General features: G+C 37.5%; 2 protein-coding genes across 4 annotated transcripts in view; both read left to right on the forward strand.

Moving 5' to 3' along the window:
- Positions 1-1,008: 1,008 nt before the first annotated feature.
- On the forward strand, positions 1,009-2,186 carry sdhaf4 (succinate dehydrogenase complex assembly factor 4). Its single transcript, XM_081351904.1, has 3 exons — positions 1,009-1,179; positions 1,347-1,478; positions 1,666-2,186. The coding sequence occupies exons 1-3, from the start codon at positions 1,101-1,103 to the stop codon at positions 1,773-1,775; spliced, it is 321 nt and encodes a 106-aa protein (XP_081208030.1). The 5' UTR covers positions 1,009-1,100; the 3' UTR covers positions 1,776-2,186.
- Positions 2,187-3,715: 1,529 nt separating this feature from the next.
- Positions 3,716-26,192, forward strand: part of smap1 (small ArfGAP 1) — a 107,865-nt gene continuing 85,388 nt past the window's right edge. For all 3 annotated transcript variants that reach the window (XM_081351181.1, XM_081351182.1, XM_081351183.1), the window contains exon 1: positions 3,716-4,041. In XM_081351181.1, coding sequence (XP_081207307.1) covers positions 3,924-4,041 — 118 coding nt within the window. In that variant the 5' untranslated portion in view covers positions 3,716-3,923. The remainder of the gene's footprint in view (positions 4,042-26,192) is intronic.

The raw sequence follows: 26,192 nt of genomic DNA on the forward strand, positions 1-26,192 counted from the left end.
TTCATATCGGAGATACAGTCTTCTGAAGAACATGCCTTTTTAGGACAAATATTTCCGTAACGATCTGTTGCTATGTTTGGGAAGCAAACAGGCCGCGTTGCTACGTAAGATAACGTAAATGAACACTCATGAGAACGTAGCTCTCATGAGAACGGGAATCAATAGCTAGGCCTTAATATAGCCATATGCCTAGCCTATATTCTCACAATACACAAAGGCTATGCCAACTCTATATATGGTAAATAATTCGAAATTTAGGCTATCAGAACCAACTGCTATAGTGCACTTTTCGCATTCCAATTGTCAGAAGTTATAGGAACATTAAGCCTAGCCTACATTTACAGGTTCGTTTAGATTCACGTATTATTTTAATATTGTAATGTAGGCAACACGTTATGTCTGAGATGTAGGCTAATTGATAGTAGGCCTAGGCTATGCAAATTACAATTAGGCTCTAATAAAAGCGATTATTATTTTTATGTGAGTATAGGCTACATGAAATAGGCTTGTCAACTTCAAAACAGTTTCAGATTTGATTTAAAGTAGCTTTGCATGATGCAGCACGTTTTTGTTTTCTTTTTGTATCAATGCAATTAAAGGGATAGGTCAATTCACTCAAAAATGAAAATTGTATTCCTTTAAGAAAAAAATAACATTCTATTTTGTTATAACAAAATAAAATCGCGTAACATTACATCATATAATCTTACTTTATACGATTCATAAAGTGTCCATTTATGTTTGTAGCTATTTTTTGTAATCAGACCTTAAAAACTGTATAGCTGGGTACCATAACAAAAGGTAATTGTGTACTTTTTGAGTATGTTCTGTAACATTAATGGTAATTCATTCCCCTGTCTCACAGGAATCATTGTATTATTTCGTAGTATTGCTTTGGAAAAAAATGCATGCAAATCAGATATGTGCACGACATCAGATTCTGCACTTCTTTCGCGCCGCCTCCACCATTTCGAGTGCATTTAGTGTCGCTAAAAGATGACGCAAGACACGTCATTTTTCGTCGTCTAAATATCCTTCAGTTGTGTCATTTTCTGCAGCGACAAGGGAAACGTTCACAACAGTACAGCGTTTAACGCAAGATGTCTCTTTTACGTGTTTGCGGTACGACAGCTAGAGATTTTGTTAAGAGAGGATTGTTTTTAGAGTCGACTTATCCTGGTGAGTGTTTATTTGGATGCTTGCTTGCCCAATATGCGTCTAATTGTACTTATGTCACATTAATCTATATCATTTTCAACCTTCTTTATATTGATTACTGAGAATCATGTTGGAGTCTTACGAACAGCGACAGATTTGTTGAAATATTGCACTGCTGTCCCCTATAGCATATCATAGGACAGCAGGATATGCATCTGGTGGGGTGACCAAAGATAAAGAACCTTTAAAGAAAGCAAAAACGCCCCAAGGACGCTTTGACATGGACGAAAATGAGTCAAAATCTAAAGATGTCCTTCAAAGTAAGACCACACGTCATCTCTGTTATACAGTTATATTATAATCGTTGAATAAATTACATAAAGGACAGAGAGCATCTATAAGGAAGGATAGGAACTGTATCTTTCTTTATATAATTATAATAATTAATTGTATAATTAATTATGACACAAAACGTTTGTTTAATTGGTTAAATTTCTCCTTTAACAGGATTTCCAGATGATGTGAATCCAGAAACTAAGGAGAAAGGTGGCCCCAGAGGCCCTGAACCTACACGATATGGTGACTGGGAAAGGAAGGGTCGTTGTGTTGATTTTTAGATTTGGCTTGTTAAAATACTAAGATTTATTTATTTTACCATTTGAGTCATTTGAATGTAATCACTAATTCTGTATACAGATATAAATAAGAGAATTTCTGAACCAGAAATGATGTATGTCTCCCCTGATTGTATGGGCCTGCTATGTAGTAGTATGTAAGTGTGCAAAAGTAGTAACTACTTGAATGGATCTGTGTAGTCTTTAATTGCCATTTTGATAAGAATCTGTATGTGTGTGTGTGTGTGTATATATATATATATATCTATATATATATTATATATTAGGGGTGTAACGATTCAATACATAACAAGATAACTGAGCTCACGATACAATATTATTGCGATTCTTCAAGACATATGGTAAAAGGTTAACAAAAAATGTAATGTTGATTAAAATGCTACATTTGATATTACACTGTGGGCGTGAATGAATAGACATGGACTTGGTGCTGGTAACCCAATGCACAGGACAATGGTGACACCAGGAAAGAAGTAATCATTATTCTGAAGCTGAAAATACAGAATTATTTTAGACAAATATGCTTGAACTCCGTCACTGACTTTTTACACAAATATAATACCCAAAAAACTGTATAAAAAAAATTGTGACATATATATATATATATATATATATATATATATATATATATATATATAAAATGGGGTGTAACAATATATCGTGTCACAATATATTGCAATACAAAAATACGTATAGTGACTAAATGTATATGTATATATGTGAAAGAGGGTAACACAGTGTCCAAAAGGGTCTCTTTGAAGAATAAACATATTCATCCATAAAATGTAATAATAATTTATTTTGTCACATTTCAAACATTCATAGAAAGTTTTGTCACAAGGACATTTATGTGTTTAGTATTGTGTAATTAGTCAGTTTTATTTTGTGAAAATAATAATATATTGTTTCCCTGCATATCTGCGCATTAATTGTTATGGCTACAGGTTATGGCTATGACTATAGCAGTACCATATCAGCCTTTAAGCAGAGAGGGGTTGAAAGTATAATCAGGGCACAGCAGCAAGCCTGGGAGGGATAGCCTGATCAGCGTTTAAATTAACGTAAATAACTGCAAAGACTACAAAACTGAACAGTGGTAGTTTGGCTGATATGTTGCAGGGGATAATTCAAAGCACATTCAATAAATATACATTATACTTTACTGTCCCTTGTGTTTTTTCTATGACTTTTGTTGAGAGACCTATTAAAGATTGTTGATAAACTATTATCTAATATAGCATGAAAAATAGCATTATTTTTAGCATATTGAATGTCTGTTTCCCCTTAAAATTTGGCTTGTGCATTATTAAAGGTCTTATTATTAGATTGTATTTAAATATTAAAATCATACAGCAATGCCATAATTTTGACGATATTTTGTGTCAACGACAAATGTATTTTTTATTTGATGTTTTTCTAGGTAATTTTTATGTTTATTTAAGGTTTTAACATTTTATTTGTAAAATTTGTTGTTAGAAATTGGCATGATTTCAGAATGTAGTGTTTAAGGTTTAATTCGTAATATAGTTGTATTATTAATTATTTATTAAGCTTCTGTCAGGGTTTAAAATTTAGACATGCTTTCGCAAACAGGGTTGCAAGCTTACAATGTTACCCAGTTAATAGCTTTTGCCGGAGTAAACGATAGTCTATTAATCAGGTTTTAAACAAATGGCAACATTCTATGATTTACACAATCATAACTCCACCTTTCGCGTCAAACCGGCTACCCAACCTTCCTACACACACATACGTCACCAATGACGCAAAAGTCTCAGTGGCCTCAGAATTTGGATTTCACAAAGCAAAGGTTTGACTTTTAAAATTACATAAAAATAATATTTCACTTAAATTTGATTAAATTGTCTCCCGATTCCCCATTCACTATATTTTAAAGCTATTTTAATCATCCCACTGTACTTCGTCTCAGTTTCCGCTTCCGGTCATTTCCTCCAATCGGCCATATTCCGCCGCTCAGTCTCAACCCAGTCGCTGCTCTGTTGCCGTCAACCCATCATAGTTTCATTTCACAGGGGATGGTCTTCCATTTATAACGATCCAAGTGAACAGAGTGAATCGGGGGAAAGACCGGTGATTTTATCCAGAGACGTTGACAGAAAACGGCCCGAGATGACGACTCGATCGGAGAGGGAAAAGGCTCAGAAACTGAATGAGCAGCATCAGGCCATTCTGTCCAAAATGCTGAGAGAGGATGATAACAAGTACTGCGCCGACTGCGAAGCCAAAGGTGAGATGATCTAAAAAAAATTCCACTATTCCTTACAACTCGCGGTTGATGTTTTGATCACCTGTACGCGTCAGGAGTCTCGTTGAACAGCCCGTTCAGGTTTCAGCTTCTCGGTCCTGAGTCACCCGGAGAAAAAAGGCCATATCTGTGTGTCAAAAGCTGCCTATTTTGACAGCATATCGCATATGAATTGAATGATGCCCAGACCCTGACTGCTCATTGTGCTTATATCCGGCGAATCACTATTCAGCCATGCGTCTTTGACCAAAACCATTACTAATGCATGAATGGAAAACCAGCCTGGAGCTGAACTAGCCTAATCAGAAGGTCTGATACTGTCAGCCTGACGTTTCATATTCAGGTGGTGCTATAGGAGAGATTAACCTATGTGTACCGGCTTTGATGATGATGATGACACAGATGATCACTGTTCCACATATCCACCTGTTTCATAATGGTTCACCTTAGCACAGTGCATACTACCCTATTATGTGTCCACAGGGACTAGGCCTATGTAGCCAAAAGTGATACTTGACCATTAAGCACAAGTGAAGTGAAAGCAGTTTTTTGTTCTTGGTCATATCATTATCTTTCTTTAGATTGTAACCATTAGACTGTAACCATAATAGCTGTTGAAGTGGGTGGTCTCACTGTGTTTAAGTTTAGGTGTGTTCACTTAAAGGTGGGGTAAGCGATATTTCAAAAACGCTGTTGGACATTGTTGATACTTGAAATCAACCCAAATAAACACACCCCTCTCTTCAATGCTCCGCCTCCAAAACTCACCCTCCAATCCTAACAGCCCTGCTCCGAGTCGGTCTCGAAACCCGAACGCCAGTGTTGTGCCGAATTTCGACCTCCGCCAAATTATTACCCCCCTAGTATTGGTAGGTTTATGATAAGTTGTGGGGGAGGGGGGAGGATTAGGGGAGGGGTTAGGATTAGGCAATCAGGTACTGACTTCAACGAGGGGAATAATAATTTGGCAGGGGGTCGAAATTCGGCACAACACCGGCATGCGAGGCGAGTGCACTAACTAGCAGTTGTCAGCGCGACTCTCACTAGCTGGCCTCCGTTACGCAAGAGTGGATGTCTGTTTATCATAGCAGAAGTGCAACAATATAATGCTTCACGAAAAATAAACTGCATATGATGAACGAACGACAAGGAAGCACAAAAAAATTAATGTTCAGTACACAATAGTAATTACAAACAAGAGTTCGTTGTTAGAGTTCCGCGTCTGTTTTCAGGCCTTCCCGCTTGGCTCTCTCCAGCGCTGGAAAGCTTTTCTAATATTAACGCGGTTCCTAAAGCTCTTTCCTGATCATAACTCTTAATTTTCCATTGATATTTTTCTGAGCTTTTCTCTTTTGTATTGTGTCTCATCTCTATTTCTGCAGTCTTTCTTCAAATCTCCCTCTTGTTCATTCTCTTTTCCTCCACCGTCACCGCCCCCTAATGCTGATTGGATACACATGATTGTTGTTGTTGTTGTTCGTGTTGGTCTGACTAACTTCTAAACAGCGTTTTTCAAATATTGCTTACCCCACCTTTAAAATACTCATATTTAGTAGAAAATAGTCATAAATAGTTATACTTTAATATACTTTTATTGGAAATACGTCACAATAGGAAAGAAAAGACTATCGCACCTTCTGTTTCATGCCAACTTTAATGTGTGAAGCATTTTGAAGAAGACTAAAATAATGATCAGATTTTAAACTCGTCATGAAATGAAATGATTTTTTAATTTCCTATTATAATCTATTTTCCTATTATCTATTTTGTAAGTGCATATCATAGATCTTATTGTGAACAATTTATTTGTGCATGTTTCATTATTTTAAAATGTTTTGACCTCATATTGTACAATCTTAATGTCACAACTCGATATTCCGTCTGATCATTTATTCCTCTTAAACCCACCATCTTAAAATCCAATCAACAACCCCCACAGAACCAAGTCCCAACATAATTTTTTTTTTCTTTTTCAATAATCTATTTCACTTGGATGTACTTCAGAATACAGAAGAAATTATTGGTTGCTATTTCCTTTTTATCATGGCTTTAATACGTCATTGTTACAATAAACATTGTCACAAAGTTGCAAGCAGGTCCTTTACTGTCACTTTGGTGTAGCTGTGTCTGTGTGCAGTTGTATTTGTAACATGGAGCTAAACATAGAGAACAAAATTCATTCTCATTTCCTTGCTTTTTTGTAATTGTGGCCGTACAGTGGCAGTGACATTGCTATATTTGCTAGCTACAATCTTACCAACAGATCCTGACGCAAGCTTATAGGTGGACTGCCACAAATTCAGTTGTATTTTTCAGATCTTTACTTTAAATTCTGTTTTAATCCCTAAACAATGTCCCATTAGAAAGAGTACATCCCGGGTGGAATGTGAAGTAAAGGTGCTCAATGTTCTAGGGTTTATCATAGTCCATCAACAAAACACTGGATGACCATATTTTCCATTTCCATCGTCTGTTCTGTTATAAACCCTCTTCTGCCTTTCCATCATGGTCCATTATCTCCATACAGAGAATATTTAGGCAGGAGGCAGTCTTCGGCTCTGCGGTGATGTCGCAGGCCTGCAGCTTCTCAAGCTCCCCTCTCAGCTTTCGTCTTAACCAGACCAGTTTCATCCACTCTGAGCTCTCCGGTGTCTTAAGTGCAGCCACACCTCACTACTCATGTTGCCTGGCCTCTTTCTGCCTCTCTCTTACACAATTCTAGTGCTGATGGGTGGAGTTTTGTAGCTTCATTTGCTTATGAATGACAGCCTTGAGAGAGTTAAAGTCTGCATGAAATCAAAAACTACCCAAAAATCATAATTTACTCACCCCCATGTCTTTCCAAACCTGTATGACTTTCTTTCTTCTGTGGAACATACATTTTTTTCAGTGTGAACACACTGCTCACAACATGCATACTACAAAATAGTATGGAGTAGTGCATTAGTATGCGATTTGGGATGCAAAAAAACGTATTTTCTTTTCCACAGAAAGCAGATAGATATCTGATATACTGTAGTTTCATTTTCATTCTGATACTGATACAGATATAGTTTTATTTTTAGCTTGACTTTATCTTTAATACTCTTTCTTGGTCTTATTGTAAACAATTAATCTGTGACCATTAAACCATTTTTGTACATTTTTCATCAAAATGTAGTTACTCCCTCAGAAGCTCCACCTCTGAATGAACTCTCCTGCTTGGCTGACATGCAGGCTATTGAGATTTGCATTGTTATAAAATGCCCTATTTGTATTTTCAACATATATAGCCTAGCCTATTTAACTGCTTATTGGTAAAATCAACTCCAATGTCAGTTTTTGACTTGTTGAATATGGTTTCATTCAGAAATGTTGGACATTATGGGAGTAAAATGGGTTTAAATAATGTTTCACGTTGGTTCACTCGACAGAGGCCACCTTTAAGGTTTAGTAAGCGATTTCTGAGAAATGCTGTTGAAAGAAGAGCACCACAACACACTTGTAGCCAATCAGCATTGGCTTTAGAACCCACTTTAATATTAGAAAAGCTTTACAGCGCTGGAAAGACATAAGCAGGAAGGCCTGAAAACGGATGTAGAGGTTGTGTTGTTCCTGCTCCATACTATGTTTCACAGAAACAATATATTCTGTTGTTGTAATGTTAGCTATAGTAACAGGACACTTTTGAGTGTTATTGTTTGTCTGAAGCTGGTTTGCTGCTGGTGACTAACAACCAACTCTTGCTTGTATATACTCTCATGCATTCTATGTAGGGCTGGGCGATATATCGCATGATAAGCCGTAGTTAACTGACAAGCTGAGCCATATCACATTAATATCGCGGACGTATCGCCTGCGATAATTAATGCGATATGGCTCAGCTTGTCAGTTAACTACGGCTCTTTGTAGTGAATGCCGCTCCATTTGAAAGCAGGTGATGGCGATTTACTACTAATCAAGGAACCGGCTTTACTGACGAGATGCGCCTAACAATGCGATATATCGCCCAGCCCTAATTCTATATTCATTTTTGTTTTTCCTTGTCATTATTTCGTCATCTTCACTTTTATTTTTTGCAAAGCATTATTTTGCTTCGCTGCAGCTATGATAAAGATACATCCACTCTTGCGCTGCGTTTTTGTGCATTTTGGGCCGGAGCAATGAATGGAGGGGTGTGTAGCGTTGGGAATCAAAAATCGATTCAAATTCTGGAATGAGATACTTAAGCTTAGGAATCGGATACTTGTTATAAAATTAAAATGATCGATTCCTTTGTGTGCATTTTAATATGACTTTAAACCATTCAAGCGCAAGAAGTCCCGCGTTGCACACACATCAAAAATGTGCACCCAGAAAGCCGCCTTTCATACCGAATATTGAGCGATACTAAACTGCATTCTCTTTAGGGCTGCACGATATTGAAGAAAATTGCGATATGCGATAACTCATTAAATAATGCGATATGTGATATGATAATGCTTAAAGTGTGTAAAATAAACTTAAATTATCTTTAAAATATATACAAAATTATATAACCTACATGCGTGTTTCACATTCTTTTTGTGACAAGAGCATGTAACATCCCTACAACTTCTGAAAGTGAACAGCAGTGTTTTGCTGTAGCATAAGAAGTAAGAGATATTTTAACATCAGTGTAAAGTAAACCACGGGGTTTAGGGTTTCAGGTAGGCCTACATTAGGTTTATTTAACAACAGAAAGTGAATAATCAAATGTAAAAATAAAACACTGCTTAGTTTTCACTGTATGAATTAAATATACTGATTCTTATTAAAGCTACAAAAGTTATTCATCCAAGAGCAGTGAGTGAATTTCTCTTTGTCTTTTGTTCATGACCCCAGTTATTGCAAGCCGTTGCGATATGCATATTGTGATATACATTTGCGATATTTCGATAATTTCGATATATTGTGCAGCCCTAATTCTCTTCCACATGTTTTTGCACTTGAATGGACAAATACACACAAAAATGTAATTTAACAGTCATTTATGTCTTAAAGGTCCCGTTCTTCGTGATCCCATGTTTCAAACTTTAGTTAGTGTGTAATGTTGCTGTTAGAGCATAAATAATATCTGTAAAATTATAAAGCTCAAAGTTCAATGCCAAGCGAGATATTTTATTTAACAGAAGACGCCTACAGCGAATGGCCCGTTTGGACTACACCCCTCTACTTCCTTCTTTAATGACGTCACTAGAACCGTTTTTTGACTAACCTCCGCCCACAGGAATGCTCCCTCAACTCTACCGAAATTCGTTTATGTACTTGCGCACTTCTAATAACTTACTGTGTTTACTCAGCTCTTACCGTGATTTTCTGAAGTAAAACTGACGCTTCATCTTTTGTGTGATGTACAATAAACTTTATTAAACTCATCAGTATATGTGTGATCATCATTCGGGCCTGGTCCGAAACAGCAGACTTGTAGGCTATTAATAAATAATGGATACATACAAGCAGATGACAAATACGTTATAATAACCGTAATTAAACTACTAAACTATACCTGTTTCATCTCTATACAGCACTCTGACTCTGGAGGCATTATTGTCCGACTCGAAATGAACACCGTTACTGAGAGTTTCTGATATTATCATCATTCCGTGAGATGAAATTGTCCTGACAGACTGAGCGCGAGCTCATGAAGCTCCGCCCCCTGGGTCGTCCAGCAGCAGCTCATTTGCATTTAAAGGGCACACACTAAAACAGCGCGTTTTTCTGAGCTCCAAAAAATGACAATTTAAACATGCTGTAAAAAAGATCTGTTGGGTATTTTGAGCTGAAACTTCACATACACACTCTGGGGACATCAGAGACTTATTTTACATCTTGTGAAAAGGGGCATAATACGGGACCTTTAAGTGAAGGTAAACATTGCAGCTTTTTTCCATATGTTTATGCCATCGCAACTTTGACTCCACATGGATGTAGAATTGAGAGACTGCCATGAACTTCTGCTCTGTCAAGTAAAGTAGGAGAGGAAATATATGGAGTGCAGTAGATGTTGTGTGGCACTGCAGGACCTGCTGGTTCTTGCCGATGGATCTGATTAAATGTGACAGAATAGTAGGGATTGGTCAGACATGGCTGGGCACAGTGTGTCCAGAGGCTTTTATTTATTTTGTGCGGTGCTGCTCTCTCTCTGCCTGATGCTTTATCCCAGTGCTGTCACCGGCATGCAGAACACCACTGGAGAATGATGACCCTATGTTTAGGGTCATATTTGCTTTGTGTGTGAAGATCTTGTGTTAGCCTGAGTGTCATACACACACACTTTCAGTCTTTGTGTTTATTTGCATTTCAGTGTTTGCTTATTTACACTTGGTGAAAGCGGTTTGCCCCAGCTGCAGAGTGTTAGATATACCCGTCTTTTGGAGCTTGGGGCACCTCTGAGCCACACACAGAGACTCATGTGACATGCCTGTTGTCTGGCGATAAGAACAGCCTCTATTTTTCGGTAGGTCACCTACATTTGTGCTGTGGGGCGAATGCTGCTGTTATTGAGGTCATGCATTATAATCTTTATTGGCTGCTCAATCTGTCAGAAGGTATTGACACCGACAAGAAGAAAATGTTGAATAAAGTCGTTATTTTTGTTTGTTTTTTTGTACACGAAAAAGTCTTCTGTGCAGATATATAGAGGTGCAGGTATGTCGTCACTTTGTAGGCCAATCTGCAGTTAGCATCAATCTGGTTCCCTCGACTAAAACCCAATAGAATTTTCCCATAGGCTTTTGGATTATCGCAAAAAACAAGCACTGTGATCAACAAAAGTTTATGATACTTGCTCATTTTGTCCATCAAGATTCATTTCACAAATGAACAACTTTTTAAAAAAAGTTGAATAGTTTATAAGACACAACAAGGCTGTAAAAGCGGACTGAGTTTAGGCCTACCTGTTTGGCGTAATGACGTTTAATCTCCCCGACTGACTCTAGTCCCATTTAGTCACAACCGTAACAGCTTGAAATAAATCACGAGTAGGGTAATACTGATGTATTTGATGTCATTGAATAAAACGTGAAAGTGTCTTGAGCTTGTTCACCGCAGACCTTATTTCAGCCATTTAACCAAATTCCATTGACTTCCGGATGATGGAAATGCTAACACTCATTTTGGCCTACAAAGTGATGTCACACCTGCACCACTCTATGGGTGATGTGATCAGTCGGTGTCATAGACGTCGTATTTTAGCTACCTCACACTTAGTGATCATCATCTGTATTGTTAATGATGATAAGCATTCATTATCAGTCATTTTATTGTGGTAAGATGCATCAAAACAGATTGTTGTCGAATCAGCCAATGGAAAATAAATGTACACATTATATCTATTTAGCTATAGCCATCAACCAGCAAGCGGTGAGTGTGCTTTTTTTTTTGTGAAACTCCGTGGGCACAGATTCTGGGAATGCCTCTGGGCAGTTCTAGTAATGAGTAATGATTCAATCATAACTGCAGGCCTCAAGACAGAAGATAGCAGAGAGTACTGAAGTGTGTGTGTGTGTGTCCTTCCTGCTTTAAGTGCTGATAGAGGTGTATATGTGTGTGCTGTATTGGTTTTGCATTGTGTCTGGCAACTGGAGAGTGTTGAGAGAAATGTCTATTTGATAGTCTCCCCATCTTTTACTTCCTCTGCACACACACACACACACACACACACGCCACAAGGACAGACAGGAAATGTGCTCTTGTACTTCCTCCTGTGTGCTCTCTTTCACACTGTCGCTCACAGAGATAAGAACTGCTGAAAGCCTGTGTCAGCATCTTTGTGTGTTTTGGTAATTTCTATATTTTCCAGAAGTTATGTTTTGATTAAGAGAGAGTGTGTATTTGAAAAACCCGAGAGTAAAAATATTAGGGCTGTCTACTGAATGTGATTAATTGTGATTTAAAAAATAAATAAAACTGCAATAAAAATGCAATTAATCACAGTCAGTTGACAGCCCTAATATTTTTATCACACTCTCTCTTAATCAAAACATAACTTCTGGAAAATATAGATATTACTTACCCTAATTAGACTTACCCTAAAATACCACGGTACCACAATTTGAATGAAAAATAGGTTGCTGTGAAGTGTAGACATAGGATTATGGTAATTGATATGAAAAGAAAACAAACATTAAACAGTACAAGTTTGTGGTCTGTAATTTTTTGATTAACTTTTTCAGCAAGAAAACATTAAATTGATAAAGTAACATTAAAGACATTTATACTGTTTAAAAAGAATCCTGGAAAAATTTGAAAATATAAAATACAAAAATTAAGCAGCACAGCTGTTTGTTACATTAATGATAATAATACATGGTTTTTGGAAGGCAAATCAGCATATTAAAATGATTTCTGAAGATCTGTGTGACTAAAGACTGGAGTAATGATGCTTAAAATTCAGCTTTGCATCACAGGAATAAATTACATTTGAATACAGTAAACATTTTTTTTTAAACTGTAATAATAGTTTACAATATTACATGTATATAGGGCTGGGCGGAATGACGGTATATATCGTTACCGCGGTAGAAAATATCAACCGTAACAGATTTTTTTATTCCGTGTATACCGTGACATGTAAATAAGTGGGCGTGGTTAACTCACATGCAGCGTGACATCGTGTCCTAATTAGAGATTATTTATTATACAAAGCCCTTTTTGTTGATTTTTCGAGAATAACTACATATATAAATAACTATATCATGAAATATATTGTTACCGTGAAATAAAATTAGTCATACCGCGAAACAGAATTTTGGTCATACCACCCACCCCTACATGTATATTTGAACAAATAAATGCAGCCTTGGTGAGCATAAGAGACTTCTTTCAAAAACGTTCAATCTTCCGACCTCAAACCTTTGAACTGTAGTAACAGCAAATGCTGATATGTAATTAATTGGAATATCATGTAATGTAATTTAATTCGTTTTTAATTGATTGACAGCCCTAATACCAGTGTATATTAATGTAGTATGTTTAGACAACCCTTCATTGTAGGCAATATCTGACCTGCGTTCCTAGAAGGAACATTTCCCCTGCTACATGAAACTATGCTGAGTCTTTTCCTCTCTGTCAAGAATGATGTGCATGATCACTATCGCTGTTGGTGCATTTCTAGAAATGTCTGCTATAGCAGCTGCTGTCTTTCCTTTGGGCTGGATACTCCACTTCTGGCGAACACACCGAGGAGTCGTTCATGCTCAGGCTGTGTCTAAACATGCTTTTGCAATAACTGGAAAAGAGATGATGTCATTTGCAAATGAATTATGACCAGAGTAATTACAGACTGACAGAAGCATAAAGTGGTCCGTGTAACGCTTCACAATTCAGTTTTCAGACCATACAATGCAAATGCAAAAATGAAAAATTGAAACCAGACATTCTTTTTTGTTGGTTTTCCAGTTACATTATCAATGGATATTCGCCTTTTTCTCCCCTTTTTTGAATTTTACTTTTGCTAAATTGTGACTTCAGAAACAAACATTTGAATAAATGAAATCTAACCGATTTTCTATTTTTCCATTTTTCGTCTTGTAATTTGCGCCGTGGGCGGTACCATTAGCACGGGGGTGTGGCCGTGGACTAACTACCAACATTTCATTGATGTAACTGCTTTATTTACACTGCATGCACGTTTGAGGAGAAGTTTAAAAGACGGAACACAGGACAATATTTTTCACCCAAAGTGCCATAACTTTTATTATTAGGCTAATAGTCTACGTGTGCTAAATTATAAGGCAGTCTCGGACCGGCCATCGGGAGCAGCCGGGAAAAGTGAAATCCCGGTGGCCTTGATATGATTTGGCACATTGCCCTACCTGTTTGTATTGACCTTATTAATAAAAATACTACCAAGCGAAAATATAGGAAAAAAGCTTCTTTTTTTTTTCTTTTTTTTTCTTTGTTAGGTTTTTAGCTCTCGTTTGTAATAGCCTACAATACAATAAAGATGCAGATGTTTTCACTATAGCGGGCATTGTTCGTTACCACGGCATCCGCTTCGAGTTTCTGTGCTTCTCGTTCCCGTAAAATGCCCTTAAATCTAGCACAGTTGTAGAACTTTCATTACAATAGAAGCAGTTCGCTGGGATATGAGGCGATAGGCTATAGCTAACTATGCTGCAAATCAAGAGCAATAATATTTATTTATTTTCAATAAATAAACAGAAATATCTTGCTACGTTTGGCACATTGCCCAGCTTGTTTTTTATTTATTTATTCGAGCACATTAAATTCGCCATTCGATAATGAATCAGTACTATAGACATTAAATATTGTATTAGCCTACAAACGAGAGGGGGGGGGGGGGGGTATGGTTATTTTTTTCTATATTTTTGCTTAGTAGGCTATAACTTTTATCGTTATTCTAGATTCCCGTGAAGGATCTCGCGAACCACCCCCGTTCTGCTGCACTGAAAATGAACTGTCTGGGATCTCATGGTTGTGGCTGCCTAGGCTACTGTAGGCCTACCATGTAAAATGAACAACAACAAGGATAGCTATATATTAATAAAATAAAGTAAAAATGGATAGGTAAATACAAACAAGGGCAATGTGCCAAATCATACCCAGGCCACTGGGATTTCACTTTTCCTGGCTGCTCACGATGGCCGGTCCGAGACTGCCTTATAATTTAGCACAGACTATTAATAATAAAAATGATGGCACTTTGGGTGAAAAATGTTGTCCTGTGTTCCGTCTTTTAAACTTCTCCTCAAACGTGCATGCAGTGTAAATAAAGCAGTTACATCAATGAAATGATAGTAAAGTTAGTCCACGGCCACACCCCCGTGCTAATGGTACCGCCCACGGCACAAATTACAAGACGAAAAATGGAAAAATAGAAAATCGGTTAGATTTCATTTATTCGAATGTTTGATTCTGAAGTCACAATTTAGCAAAAGTAAAATTGAAAAAGGGGAGAAAAAGGCAAATATCCATTGATAATGTAACTGGAAAAACAAGAAAAATTAATGTCTGGTTTCAATTTTTCATTTTTGCATTTGCATTGTATGGTCTGAAAACTGAATTGTGAAGCGTTACACGGACCATAAAGTGCCTTTAGACTTTTGGTCCGTTGATTCTTTTATTTTCCAGGATTTTGGAATCTGCATATTTTTTTACAATTTTGATTATGAAAGCTGAGTGTGAAAAGAAATCTTTGGAATTTCAGGGAATGTATTTAAATATAGAAAATGTATTGGTAGCTGAACACATTTTATTAGACACAAATATTTAATAAAACTGCTCCTTAAATATTTATTATATGTTTTGTCTAATTTAAGTACTTCGACAGTGATCTGTGGATTTTTTTTTTTGTGGACTTAAAGGGGAAGTTCACCCAAAAATTAAAATAAAGTGATTCCAAAACTGTGACTTTCTCTGTTTTTGCAGAACATAAAAGATATTTTGAAAATGTTGGTTACCAATCAGTTTTGGTTCCTGTTTACTTCCATTTTATGGACAAAAATTACAATGCAATGGAAGTTCTTTTCAACATATTTCAAAATAGCTTCATGTTCTGCAGAAGATAGAAAGTCACAAGAGTTTAAAACGGCATGAGGGCGAGTAGAGTGACAGAATTTGCATATTTTTGGTTGACTGTCATAGCAGGCTTGTTAAATGTACTGAATGTAACGTGACATTTAGAAATGAGGCTTCTTCCTTATAGGACTTTATTTCTAGATGTCTGTTTCATTGTTACCTCTAATCAGGTGTTGTTTAAAGAATAGTTCAATAAAAGCTACAATCAATTTAGGGACTTGCATATATGCGTCTCATCCAGTGCTTCGTTTTGCCCAAATATTAGCCTGCTGTTTTACTGGCGGCTCCACCAGCTGGAGTGGTTTCGGTTAGAGCAGCTGTTGTGCTGCTTTATGATGCTTTTCAGACAGATTCCATTCCACTTAAAGCCTGGATCAAAAATGGGCCGCGTCCGGATGTCACTGTGGAGCCTGTGACTTCCGAGACTTCGGAAGAGTGTTCCGAGAGTGTTGGTGGGGTGACCAATTGTGTCATTGCCAGTTCAATTGGTAAACTTTCAGTCTAAGTTGGTGTTGTTGAGAGTCTCTCCATTCATATTTCATACAGAAATAATAGTTACGTATATGGTGGTGGTAAATTATGAATAGTTGAATATATTAAAGGGCCTGTCTGCTCTTCCTCTCATTAAATTGATAGTGTCTTTAAGTGGTCTGGATAAGTATAATTGTGTATGTGAATTACGCTCAGTGTGTTTAAGTACTTTCCTTTAGTTTGTCAGCAGGTGGTGCAAGAGAGACATTAATTTGTTTGGCTTACAGCATAAGTATGTGGTTAAACTGTTGACTATATTTATGTTCATTGTGGTGACGTTTTGGCTTAGTTCTCCCCCGCTCTGTGGATGAAACCCTGTTGCTACAGTCTTAGCTGAATAACGATGGGAATTTAGCCTTTTGTGTCTCTGGCAGTGATTCATTTAAGCAGAGCTCGCTGGGCCTTTATCTCATAAAGAGCATGAGGCTGTGTTCCGAATGAAACACTAGTGTACTACTGCACAGTATACACTATAAATATTTTTAGTATGTGAAAACAAAGGTAGTATGCCAAATTTAGCATAAGTTAGCCTTGTGTTGTCTAGGGGTGTGTTTTATTGGGGGGAAAGGGGGAGATTTTGTTGATAAAAATTAGACAATATTTGTAGGTGGAAGTTTGAGCACCAAATCAGCATATTATAATGATTTCTGAAGGATCATGTGACGCTGAAGACCGAAGTAATATTTGAAAATAATTAAAAAAATATTTTACAGTATTTTTGCTGTAGTTTTGGTCAAATAAATGCAGCACTGGTGAAAGATCATCATGCTTCTTTTTCAAAACCATTAAAAAAAGTTCCCTACTCCACACTTTTAAAGGGGAGTTTACTTGAAAACTATTAATCTGGTATAATGCATGGTTCCAAACATACAGCCTTTAGCACAAATATTTCCATAGCTTTTAAGCACACATTTTCCCCAATTTTCCCCTCACTGTATGACCAGACATGGAAAGTAGCAGTCCTCAGATCTCCAGTGGCGCTCACCAGCAGGGGGCAGCACAACACCACCTAAAGCTGGAGTCAATCGGTTCATCCATCCTTTCAGTTCTGTTTAAACTTAGCCGGTTTCTTGGCTGCAGGTCACATTCTCCAAAACCTGATTTTAACACAATATTATGAGATGTGTGGATACGATTATGGATGTTCACAGAGGTCACAGCGAGTCTGCCTTTCTCTCATGTTCACTCACAGTTTTTCCTCTCCTTTCCACCTGACAGAACAGCCACTGTGCTGAGACCTTACCCCCCTCCCCTCTCCCCCCCTCTCCCAAATGCTGTGTCTTTCCTTCCCTCACCTGTCAGAGATAGCAGACGCACACCTTTTCTCCCAGTCTCTGTCAGACGTCTTTCTCCTGCTAGGCTGGAATAGAGGGCTCTAATTTCATGCTCTACTACTCTTCCCTCTGTGAGGCCGAGTTCTACTGTCACTCAGTTGGACTCCACTGCCAGTTTTGAGATGCCGTGTGTGTATGTGTGTGTTCTCGTGCCTCGGAAGACTGACAGAGCGGAGCTTTACTTTGAACAGGGCCTTTTTTTTCTCTAATGAAGGAGTTCTCTTAGGATCTCTGACTGGCTTTAATCTTTAATTGAAGTCTTAATTTATTTTGGGGGCTTTGTAGAGTGTCTTCAGTGGCGTCTGCTCTTTTGAGCTTGTATCTGGGAAGATGAAGGTTTTGGCAAATTTTGTGTGTGTATGCGTCTGTTTTGTTTTGGTTTCTGGTCTGAAAAATCAGAGCTTTTACTGTTGTTTCTCAAAGATCGCTTTATTTCATCTCTTGTTTTTGCCTTGTACAACAATCCGTGAGTTCTATGTAAATTATGTCAGTCATCGTTAATGATAGTGTGCAATGGGGATGTCAATTTACATAAATTCCCATAATGGATAGTTTAAATTAACGATCAATTCATCAATTAATCGATAACCTTAACCTCTTCAATCCAAAGCGAGTGGTGCTACTAAGTTATCACATTACTTAACAACCACTTGCACAAAATAGGTGTCGTTTTAAAGCTTAGAAGCTTGGCTTTACAGTGAATATAGGGATATGACCATGCTGACAAATTATTGGTGCTTTTTTCATAGCCTGAAAAGATAACTGCTTTACATGAAAATGTGATCTGTAAAATCATTTGACAAACTTGTCATTTATTGTTGAAAAGGTGTCAACTAGCAGAATACAACCAGCATATTTGTTTCTGTTAGAGACCAAACTATATCAAGTATATTTTGTGTGAAAAAGCTCCACCGAAGCACGTATAAACAGGGTACACATGATCATATCATGTCGCAATCATGTTTTCCAACGTCATTTCAAAGTTCAACCAATGGAAACTGGGGGTGTTTCTCAATATGCGTTCTTGTCTGTACTTGTTTTCTTGTGTACTTCAAATGTCATCAGTCGCTGCCCAAGTCCTGTTCCAATTCAAAGTTCACATCTAGCCAAGAACAGTTCAAATCCCCGGATGTGTTCTTGATCCATCCCTTTTATCGAGGATTCATCGAGAGGTGACTTGAGACACCTAGGTATCCCAGAATGCATCTCGCACCAACCAGCAAGAGTTTTTAGAGGAGAAAATGACCTAATAATACTGTCATTGTGTCACAAAATACAGTTTTAAGAGTTTTTCAGGCGAGAATGTAGTTGTTTAAAGCTCAAATCTGTAGTTTATTTATAAAGATAGCGGCTATCAGAAAATGTGACATTTTTCGGAGTTGTGAGATCCAGGCGATCAGAGGGCGCTCAGCGCTCATGTACCCCGCCTGGAACAGCCTTCCGTTTGTTGCTGGCTCTGATGTCTCTGTAGTGGTTAAACATGAGATCTAATTCGTCTCATGTGTATCTAACGGGGAAATCTTTGGTCTCATGAATCTATAATTTGTTCCCTGGCAAATCGTTTTGGCTGAGGGCAGAGTGAAGTTTCATAAGTTTATATATTTAGGCTATTTAACTTTACTGTTGTAGCCTCCTAGAGCGCTGACTTTGTACGTTTGACTGAATTGTTTGCTTTATTTCTTATTTAATAGCTTCTACCCTTTTACTCATACTTTTATAATGGCTATTATTGATCATTAAAACTGACATTTAACAAAAAGAGACAGGGTTGTGTTTTATGTCATATTTTAGTACTGTGAAGATAATCAGAATAAATATGCACATTGCCTGAACCACATATTAATGTTTAATTTTTTTTTTTTTAAATGTACGCAAAAAGAGGCAGGGTTGTTTTATTTAATTTTGTTATAAATATAAATGCAGTGAAGATAATCAATAATGAATTATGTTTCAAAATAAACGGCTAGCCTGCCTAATTAATTTCATGGCTTAAAGACAATAACTCGTTTACGACACGCTCGTTTCATTGTCCTTGTTCGTCTTCTGCACGTTTTTTTGCACATGAGCCACACACACCTCAAAATTACTCACTCTAGTGATGACCTGCTTAATCAACCATTGATACGTTTTATTGATTAAATTATTATTGACAATTAACCGATCTTCGATTAATCGTTAGCATCCCTAGTGTGCACTGCTGACTGCGTCATAATAGTATCATGTGTTTGTATGGCTGTCTGGGACACTTTGACAGGTGTACGAGCAGTAAAGTACATGTTGAGTGGCACAGCAGGTCTGCAAGGCTCATACTGTTCTCAGTGTGACTCGTGTTCCTCCCAAAATGCTTTGCAGCATTGTTGGAAGCCTTTTGTAACAAGCCGATCAATATGGGGAAATAGAAGCTACTGTGGCTTTGTTTAAATGTACACCAAAGTGCAATAATCAAAGTAAGGAATTAATTATAAATATAAATTATTGTTATTATTATTTCTTCACACAAAAATGGATGTTCTTTCATCATTTAAACAGAAAGTTTCATCAAAAGGCACCAAAAATGATGTAAAGTGAGATACAAAGCATGCGAAAGCCAACTAATTGGTTGGAGTAGATCCAGTCAAGGTTTTTAAGGTGCCAAATAAATAAAGCTCTGTCATCGTGTACTCACCCTCACGTTGTTCCAAACCTGTATGACTTTCTGTGAAACACAAAAGAAGATATTTTGATGCATGTTGGTGACCAAACAGTTTTGGTCTCTATTGACTTCCATTGCGTTTCTCAAAATGTCTTTGGTTCCATACAGGTTAGGAACAACATGGTGGTAAGTACATGATTTTATGGGTGAACTATCCTTTTATGAGCTTGATTTTTAACTACTTCAACCAATTAGTCAGCTTTCACAAGCTTTTTATCTCAATTTGTCATTTTTGGTGCCTTTTGTCACCTTTTGAAGAACATCTATGTTAGCCATCACCCTGTCATTCTTTCCCTGCAGGGGGAGCTGTGAGGATACACTATAGTAAAAGCAGTCTTTTTTCGGGCCATGGCGCGCTTTCCATCTCTGTATCCTTATAGTTCTTTATATTCACATCCGTCTCAGAAAAGACCTGATCCTGAATCACCTTTCCCAGCAGCCCTGCTCGCTCTCTCATTTCTGCCCCTTCTCTGTTGATCTTAGCATCACGGGGGCCGGCTGATCAATCTCCTTGGTGCATTTTTTGGAAGCACCAGCTGAGAATCTGACAGGTTGTAATTTGGTTTGTGTGAAGCCCTGTGTTCACAGGTACATTTATTACATTCATTCTATTTCAGGATTTTACTCTCTCAATCTTTCATATAGTTCAGAGGGGAGCTAGTCTATATGTATTCAGTGTCAGCGTTTCGTCTTGCGGTTAGTTTTCAGATAAATCCTCTTTGCTCTGTGGGTCGCCTTGCTGCTGTTACGGTTGGTATTTAAATACGCTTGCCGTGCGCTTCTGTTTCACCCTTGGTTTTTGAGTTTATTTCCTCGTGTGTGGGTGTTTTTGGGGTTGATCATGGGTAGGAAGGATCTGAAAACACTCCCAGGCGCAGCACAGCGTAATCTCACGGTTCCAGCACATTTCTTGACTCCCATCAACACCAATTAGTTTTGTTACCATTCTGTCCAGTGCTGGAAGATGCTCAGGATGATGCATGATTCTAGGATGACCCATTTTGCATGCTTCTGTTCTGTCTCTTTTAGGCCCTTTTGCACCAAATGCAAATGTTCAGCACTAACAACAGTTTGAAAAGAAACAATGTATTCCTATGAAGCTCTTCAGACCAGCAGGGGTTTTCCTGGGTCAAAAATGGTCTTCGGTGGTGGAGGACGAGTACAGTCAATCTACACACGCAGTGCAAAGAAAGTACTCTACCCATGTGAACTCTGAGCCCAGTACTATCAATAAATCCAAAATAAAGTTTTAATATTAAAGCTTAACGCTTGGTGCACCAACATTTTTATATTTATATACACGCACACATTCACAACCACTTTGGGGTCGGTAAGATTATTTGAATGTTTTGTTAAGTCTCTTATGCTCATCAAAGCTGTATTTATTTGATAAAAATACAATAAAAACAGTAATATTGTGAAGTACTATTACAATTTAAAATAACTATTTTTCTATTTGAATATATTTTAAAAGCTATTATTCCTGTGAAGGCAAAGCTGAATTTTCAGCATCATTTGATGTGTCACACGATCCTTCAGAAATCATTCTAATATTCTGATTTAATATTAAGGAAACATTTCTATTATTGTAAATGTTGAAAACAGTTGTGCTGTTTAATATCTTTTTTGAAACTGTAACATATATATTTTTAGGATTCTTTGTTGAAGTTTTATAAATTCAAAAATACATTTATTAAAATAGAATTTTGATATGATATTGTAGCCTAAAAGTTTTTGCTGTTACTTTTAATACATTTAATGTATCCTAGCTGAATAAAGCTATGAATGTATTTATAAAAAAATATATAAATAATACGTGTTTGCTATTCAAAATGTATTTTTCATTTTATATGTTGTCTGGTATTTGATATTTAATTGTGCTGCCAATTTCGCCTTTTTTATATTTAAATTATATTTGCAGTCATCTAATGTTCCCATAATCTAAAAAAACAATAATAATTTATTAATATTCTTAAATGTAATCTTTAGCTAATCTCATTTTCAAATTGTAGATTGTAGATGTTATGATGCCTAAGGTCACTTGTAGCATTTAATTTTTACATTTTGTTTTACTTTTCATTTATTTTGATAAAACTGAATTTATCAGTTATCAGCCTTAAACTGAATATAATTATTGGCTTATTGCTATCAGCAGTACTTTATGGTGCATCTCTGATTTACATCTTACAAAAACTGCTAATGACTTTAGCACATCTGATGTTTCAATATTTTAATTTTTATTATTGAACTTGGCCAATGAATTTGCTTCTCCTGCATCCTGTGCTTCTAATAGACCAGATGAAGGGTGCATTATGGGATCTGTTGAACCAGCGTGAATGTGCTTTTCATTCAGCCCTATATGCGTTTCACTCCTGGTGTGAATAGACCATTCGCCTGCAATTCGTTTAGCCTTTTTCGTCTCCCGTTTGGTGCGAAAGGCCCTTTAGATTGCATGAAGTGTGTTCACTATGGCAAACAGCTGGGGGTCCGTACAGCTAGCACCAACACTAATGGGCACAACTGTGATGGACGGGGCAGAGCCGCATATCCCCCCTCCCCCTCACTCCACTATTTTGCATTACCAGACACAGTTTCTCCTCCAGTTATGGATAACAAATAAACACATGCACATCACATGGCACTCAGCCTAGTGAATCGCCTCCATTTTTCTCTCATTAAAAAAAGGTGCACTTTTTTTCAACACCAAATAACAGGCTGTGATTATTTGGTGTTGAAAAAAGTGCAGGTTGAGATCTGTGCGATGTGGTTGGTTTCCACCCTCACCTTTTTTTAATGAGAGAAAAATGGAGGCTTTTAAGAAAATGGCAGCAGCACTTTTAAAAGGCTCAATAGGTGACCTTATGCAGTACAAAAAAGTGTGTGTGTCCATGCCTACATTAAGGTGTGTGTTTGATAGACTGCTGTGCCGATTCACTAGGCTGAGTGCCACTGCAGGAAACTTTTGCTGCCTCACTTCCTGTTTTTTTTTTTTATTGCTAGGAACCCACCGTCACATTCCCAGCATGCTTTGTGCAGTGACCTATACTCAGCAGTCACTGCTCTCAGTGGCTTACTTAGAGATGCGCACAGATGCACTGTACAAGCGTGGCTTGCCCTTACAGACCAAGTGAGGCATGAACACACACACAAACACACAGTCTATTATATAAACATCATCAGCGCTGTCATGCACTGTTAAAGAAAACAGTGCGAGTTCTTTTTAAAGACACATGCATATTATTTCGCTGAACGGCACTGAGAGTGTTTGTGTTCTGGGTTACCAGAATACGCACATTGTTGGACCTTTTGTTTCTGATGTCATTTGTGAAAATGTGTGTGTATATGCAATCGAAATGATTCAACCCCTGTTGCAAATCAGGTTTATTGGCAAAATTTACAGACTTTCAGCTGTTTTCAATGAACAAATAAAAACAAAAGTAATTGAAACCGCTCAACACAACTAATGTTTCAAGTGGTTTCCACAAATTCAACTGAAAAAAAAAAAAATTATATATATATATATATATGAAGAGTTCAGATGCAAAAGCCTCTAAGTGCCATCTGAAATTTTCTTCTAGAATGATCATTTTTATCAAGCTTGTATATACAAGTTCAGCAATTTCACTTAAATGTCAATGAAAATTACCTATTAATTGTCATTTAAGTGAAATTACTGAACTTAAATATACGAGCTTGATAAAAATGATCATTCTAGAAGAAAATTTCAGATGGCACATAGAGGCTTTTGCATCTGAACTCTTCTCATATATATATATACAATATATACAATTGTGCTGCTTAATATGTTTGTGGAATACACTGTGTATATATATATATATATATATATATATATATATATATATATATATATATATATATATATATATATATATATATATATATATATATATATATATATATATATATATATATATATATACACAGTATATTCCACAAACATATTAAGCAGCACAATTGTTTTCAATATTGATAATAATCACTGAAGACTGGAGAAATTCAGCTTTGCCATCACAGAAACAGTATTTAAAATAGTAATATTGTGAAATATATGCAGCCGTGGTGAGCAAAGGAGACTTCTTTCAAAAACAAAAAATCTTACAACCCTCAACTTTTGAACAGTTGTGTATATATCAGTGTTAAACTGCAGGCAGACTCTCTTAGCCTGCTGAAATAAATACCCCTCTTGTCCACAGCCATTCATAAGTATTCATTGTAGGTTTTGCATTCTATTCAGCTGTTAAAAGCAAGTCAGATGTTGAGAAGGGCAGCTATGATGTGGAATCCTGAAACACAGCAACTGGCCCCTGTCCCTGGACCAGACTGGGACAATCAGCACCAGGCTTTTGAAGTGTTACCCGAGCATAGCTCGAGGGTCCTCCAGTTCTTTGAGGTTTCTGGGTGAAGTACAGTGGCACTCTCTTCTCCTGTATTTTCTTCTTCCCCCTTTCTTTCTCCCTCTGTCTCTCTCTCCTCCCTCTTTGGCAGAGCTGATGGAGGGGTTTAAGAAGGAAGTGAAAAGAGAGAGAGGGGCTCTCGTCGCCACAGTTACCCATGCCCCCAGAAGTGAAAGATGGAGGGCAGAAAGGACTATTGTTTATTTTGATAAATGCTTTCTTGTAGCCTTGAAGTGACATTGATGAAATGATGCAGCCAATCAATTTTCAGTGAGACAGGTGCTAGAAAGGCACAGATGACGTGTGAGGGACAGAGTTTGTGTGATTCACACACATCTTATATCGCCCATGTTCCATTGTTCATATGTGTTCTATGCAGGCAAATGAGCTACAGGCTTATAAATCTGGGGTGACTCCTCAATGAAGTGGGCAGAGGCAACTGTAAATCTCCCACTGTACCTACACACACAAAGTCCCAGCGAGACCCTGCTCTGGATGTTTAGACGCTGAATAATTTATTTGGCCTGCATTTTAAATGAGTTTTCAGAGAAGGGCTGCCTTTCACACCTACGGTGTCCTGTGTTTATAGGTTGCCCAAAAATGTTATCTCACTACCCAGCTGTTGAAAGCATCCTTTGCATGTTCTCCTCAGGTCTATATATAGCACGCCACAGTCTTACTGAGAACACTTTCTCTCTCGCATCCTTCTAGTGCAGCCTTGTTCATAGCATCCGGTTCCCATTTCACAGAGGGGAATGGTGAATTATTAGCCAATGTATGTTGACTGAGGGACTCGCCCGCACCGCTCTACATCTGCTGCGACCAGCTGTGGAGATAATGAATGGACTGGGGAAGATGAAAATGAGAGGAAGTAGAAAGATCATGCGGGCATGTCACAAAAAATCCCCCGAAATTGCCCCTTTTTTACGCTAGAGGCCGTTATCAATCCCCTCAGAATGGGAGAGCTTAGGTAGGGTCATAGGTCATGACCTATCTTGGTTGCAGCCTCTGCCAGTTCCTCTGAATCCCAGCACTTCCTGTTTATGTAGACATGTCTGTCTGCAGGGCTGTGAGACAGACAGCAGTTAGTTATCTGACCTTTACTCTTGGCTGGTTATCAAGAGTCCTTGTTTACACCTGGCAATAACATCCATCTCAGTAGGGCTCTGCGGCTTGACAGTAGGCTATATACCATGCAATAGTAGATGTTATGTTAAAGCTTCAGTCTACACTGCAAGTTCTGTTGCAGACAGGCGCGCCCAGCTTCATTTATTTTAATTAGAGTAATTTCATTTTGACACATCTACTGTGTTTGCTTGTGATGTAGAGAAAGTCTAGATTGTTTATGGTCGCCAGCAATGTAGCAGCAATTCAAGTGATTTGCTGTCATAGGTTTGTGTGTATCGGCCATTTTATCATTTTGAATATTGCTCATCCAAAAGTACTATTTATAATGTATTGCACTGCTACACAATGCCAGGCAGCTGTTGATGCCAGACTTGTTCATTCATTTGATATGTTACACTGGCATTATTATGCAAATTAAATATTTTGCCTGTAATCCCTTTTGATCAGATTTTTGTTGTGGGGAAGTTATCTGATTACATTTTTCTAAAGATT

Source organism: Scardinius erythrophthalmus (genome assembly GCF_964197995.2).
Source record: "Scardinius erythrophthalmus genome assembly, chromosome: 21".
NCBI lineage: Eukaryota > Metazoa > Chordata > Actinopteri > Cypriniformes > Leuciscidae > Scardinius > Scardinius erythrophthalmus.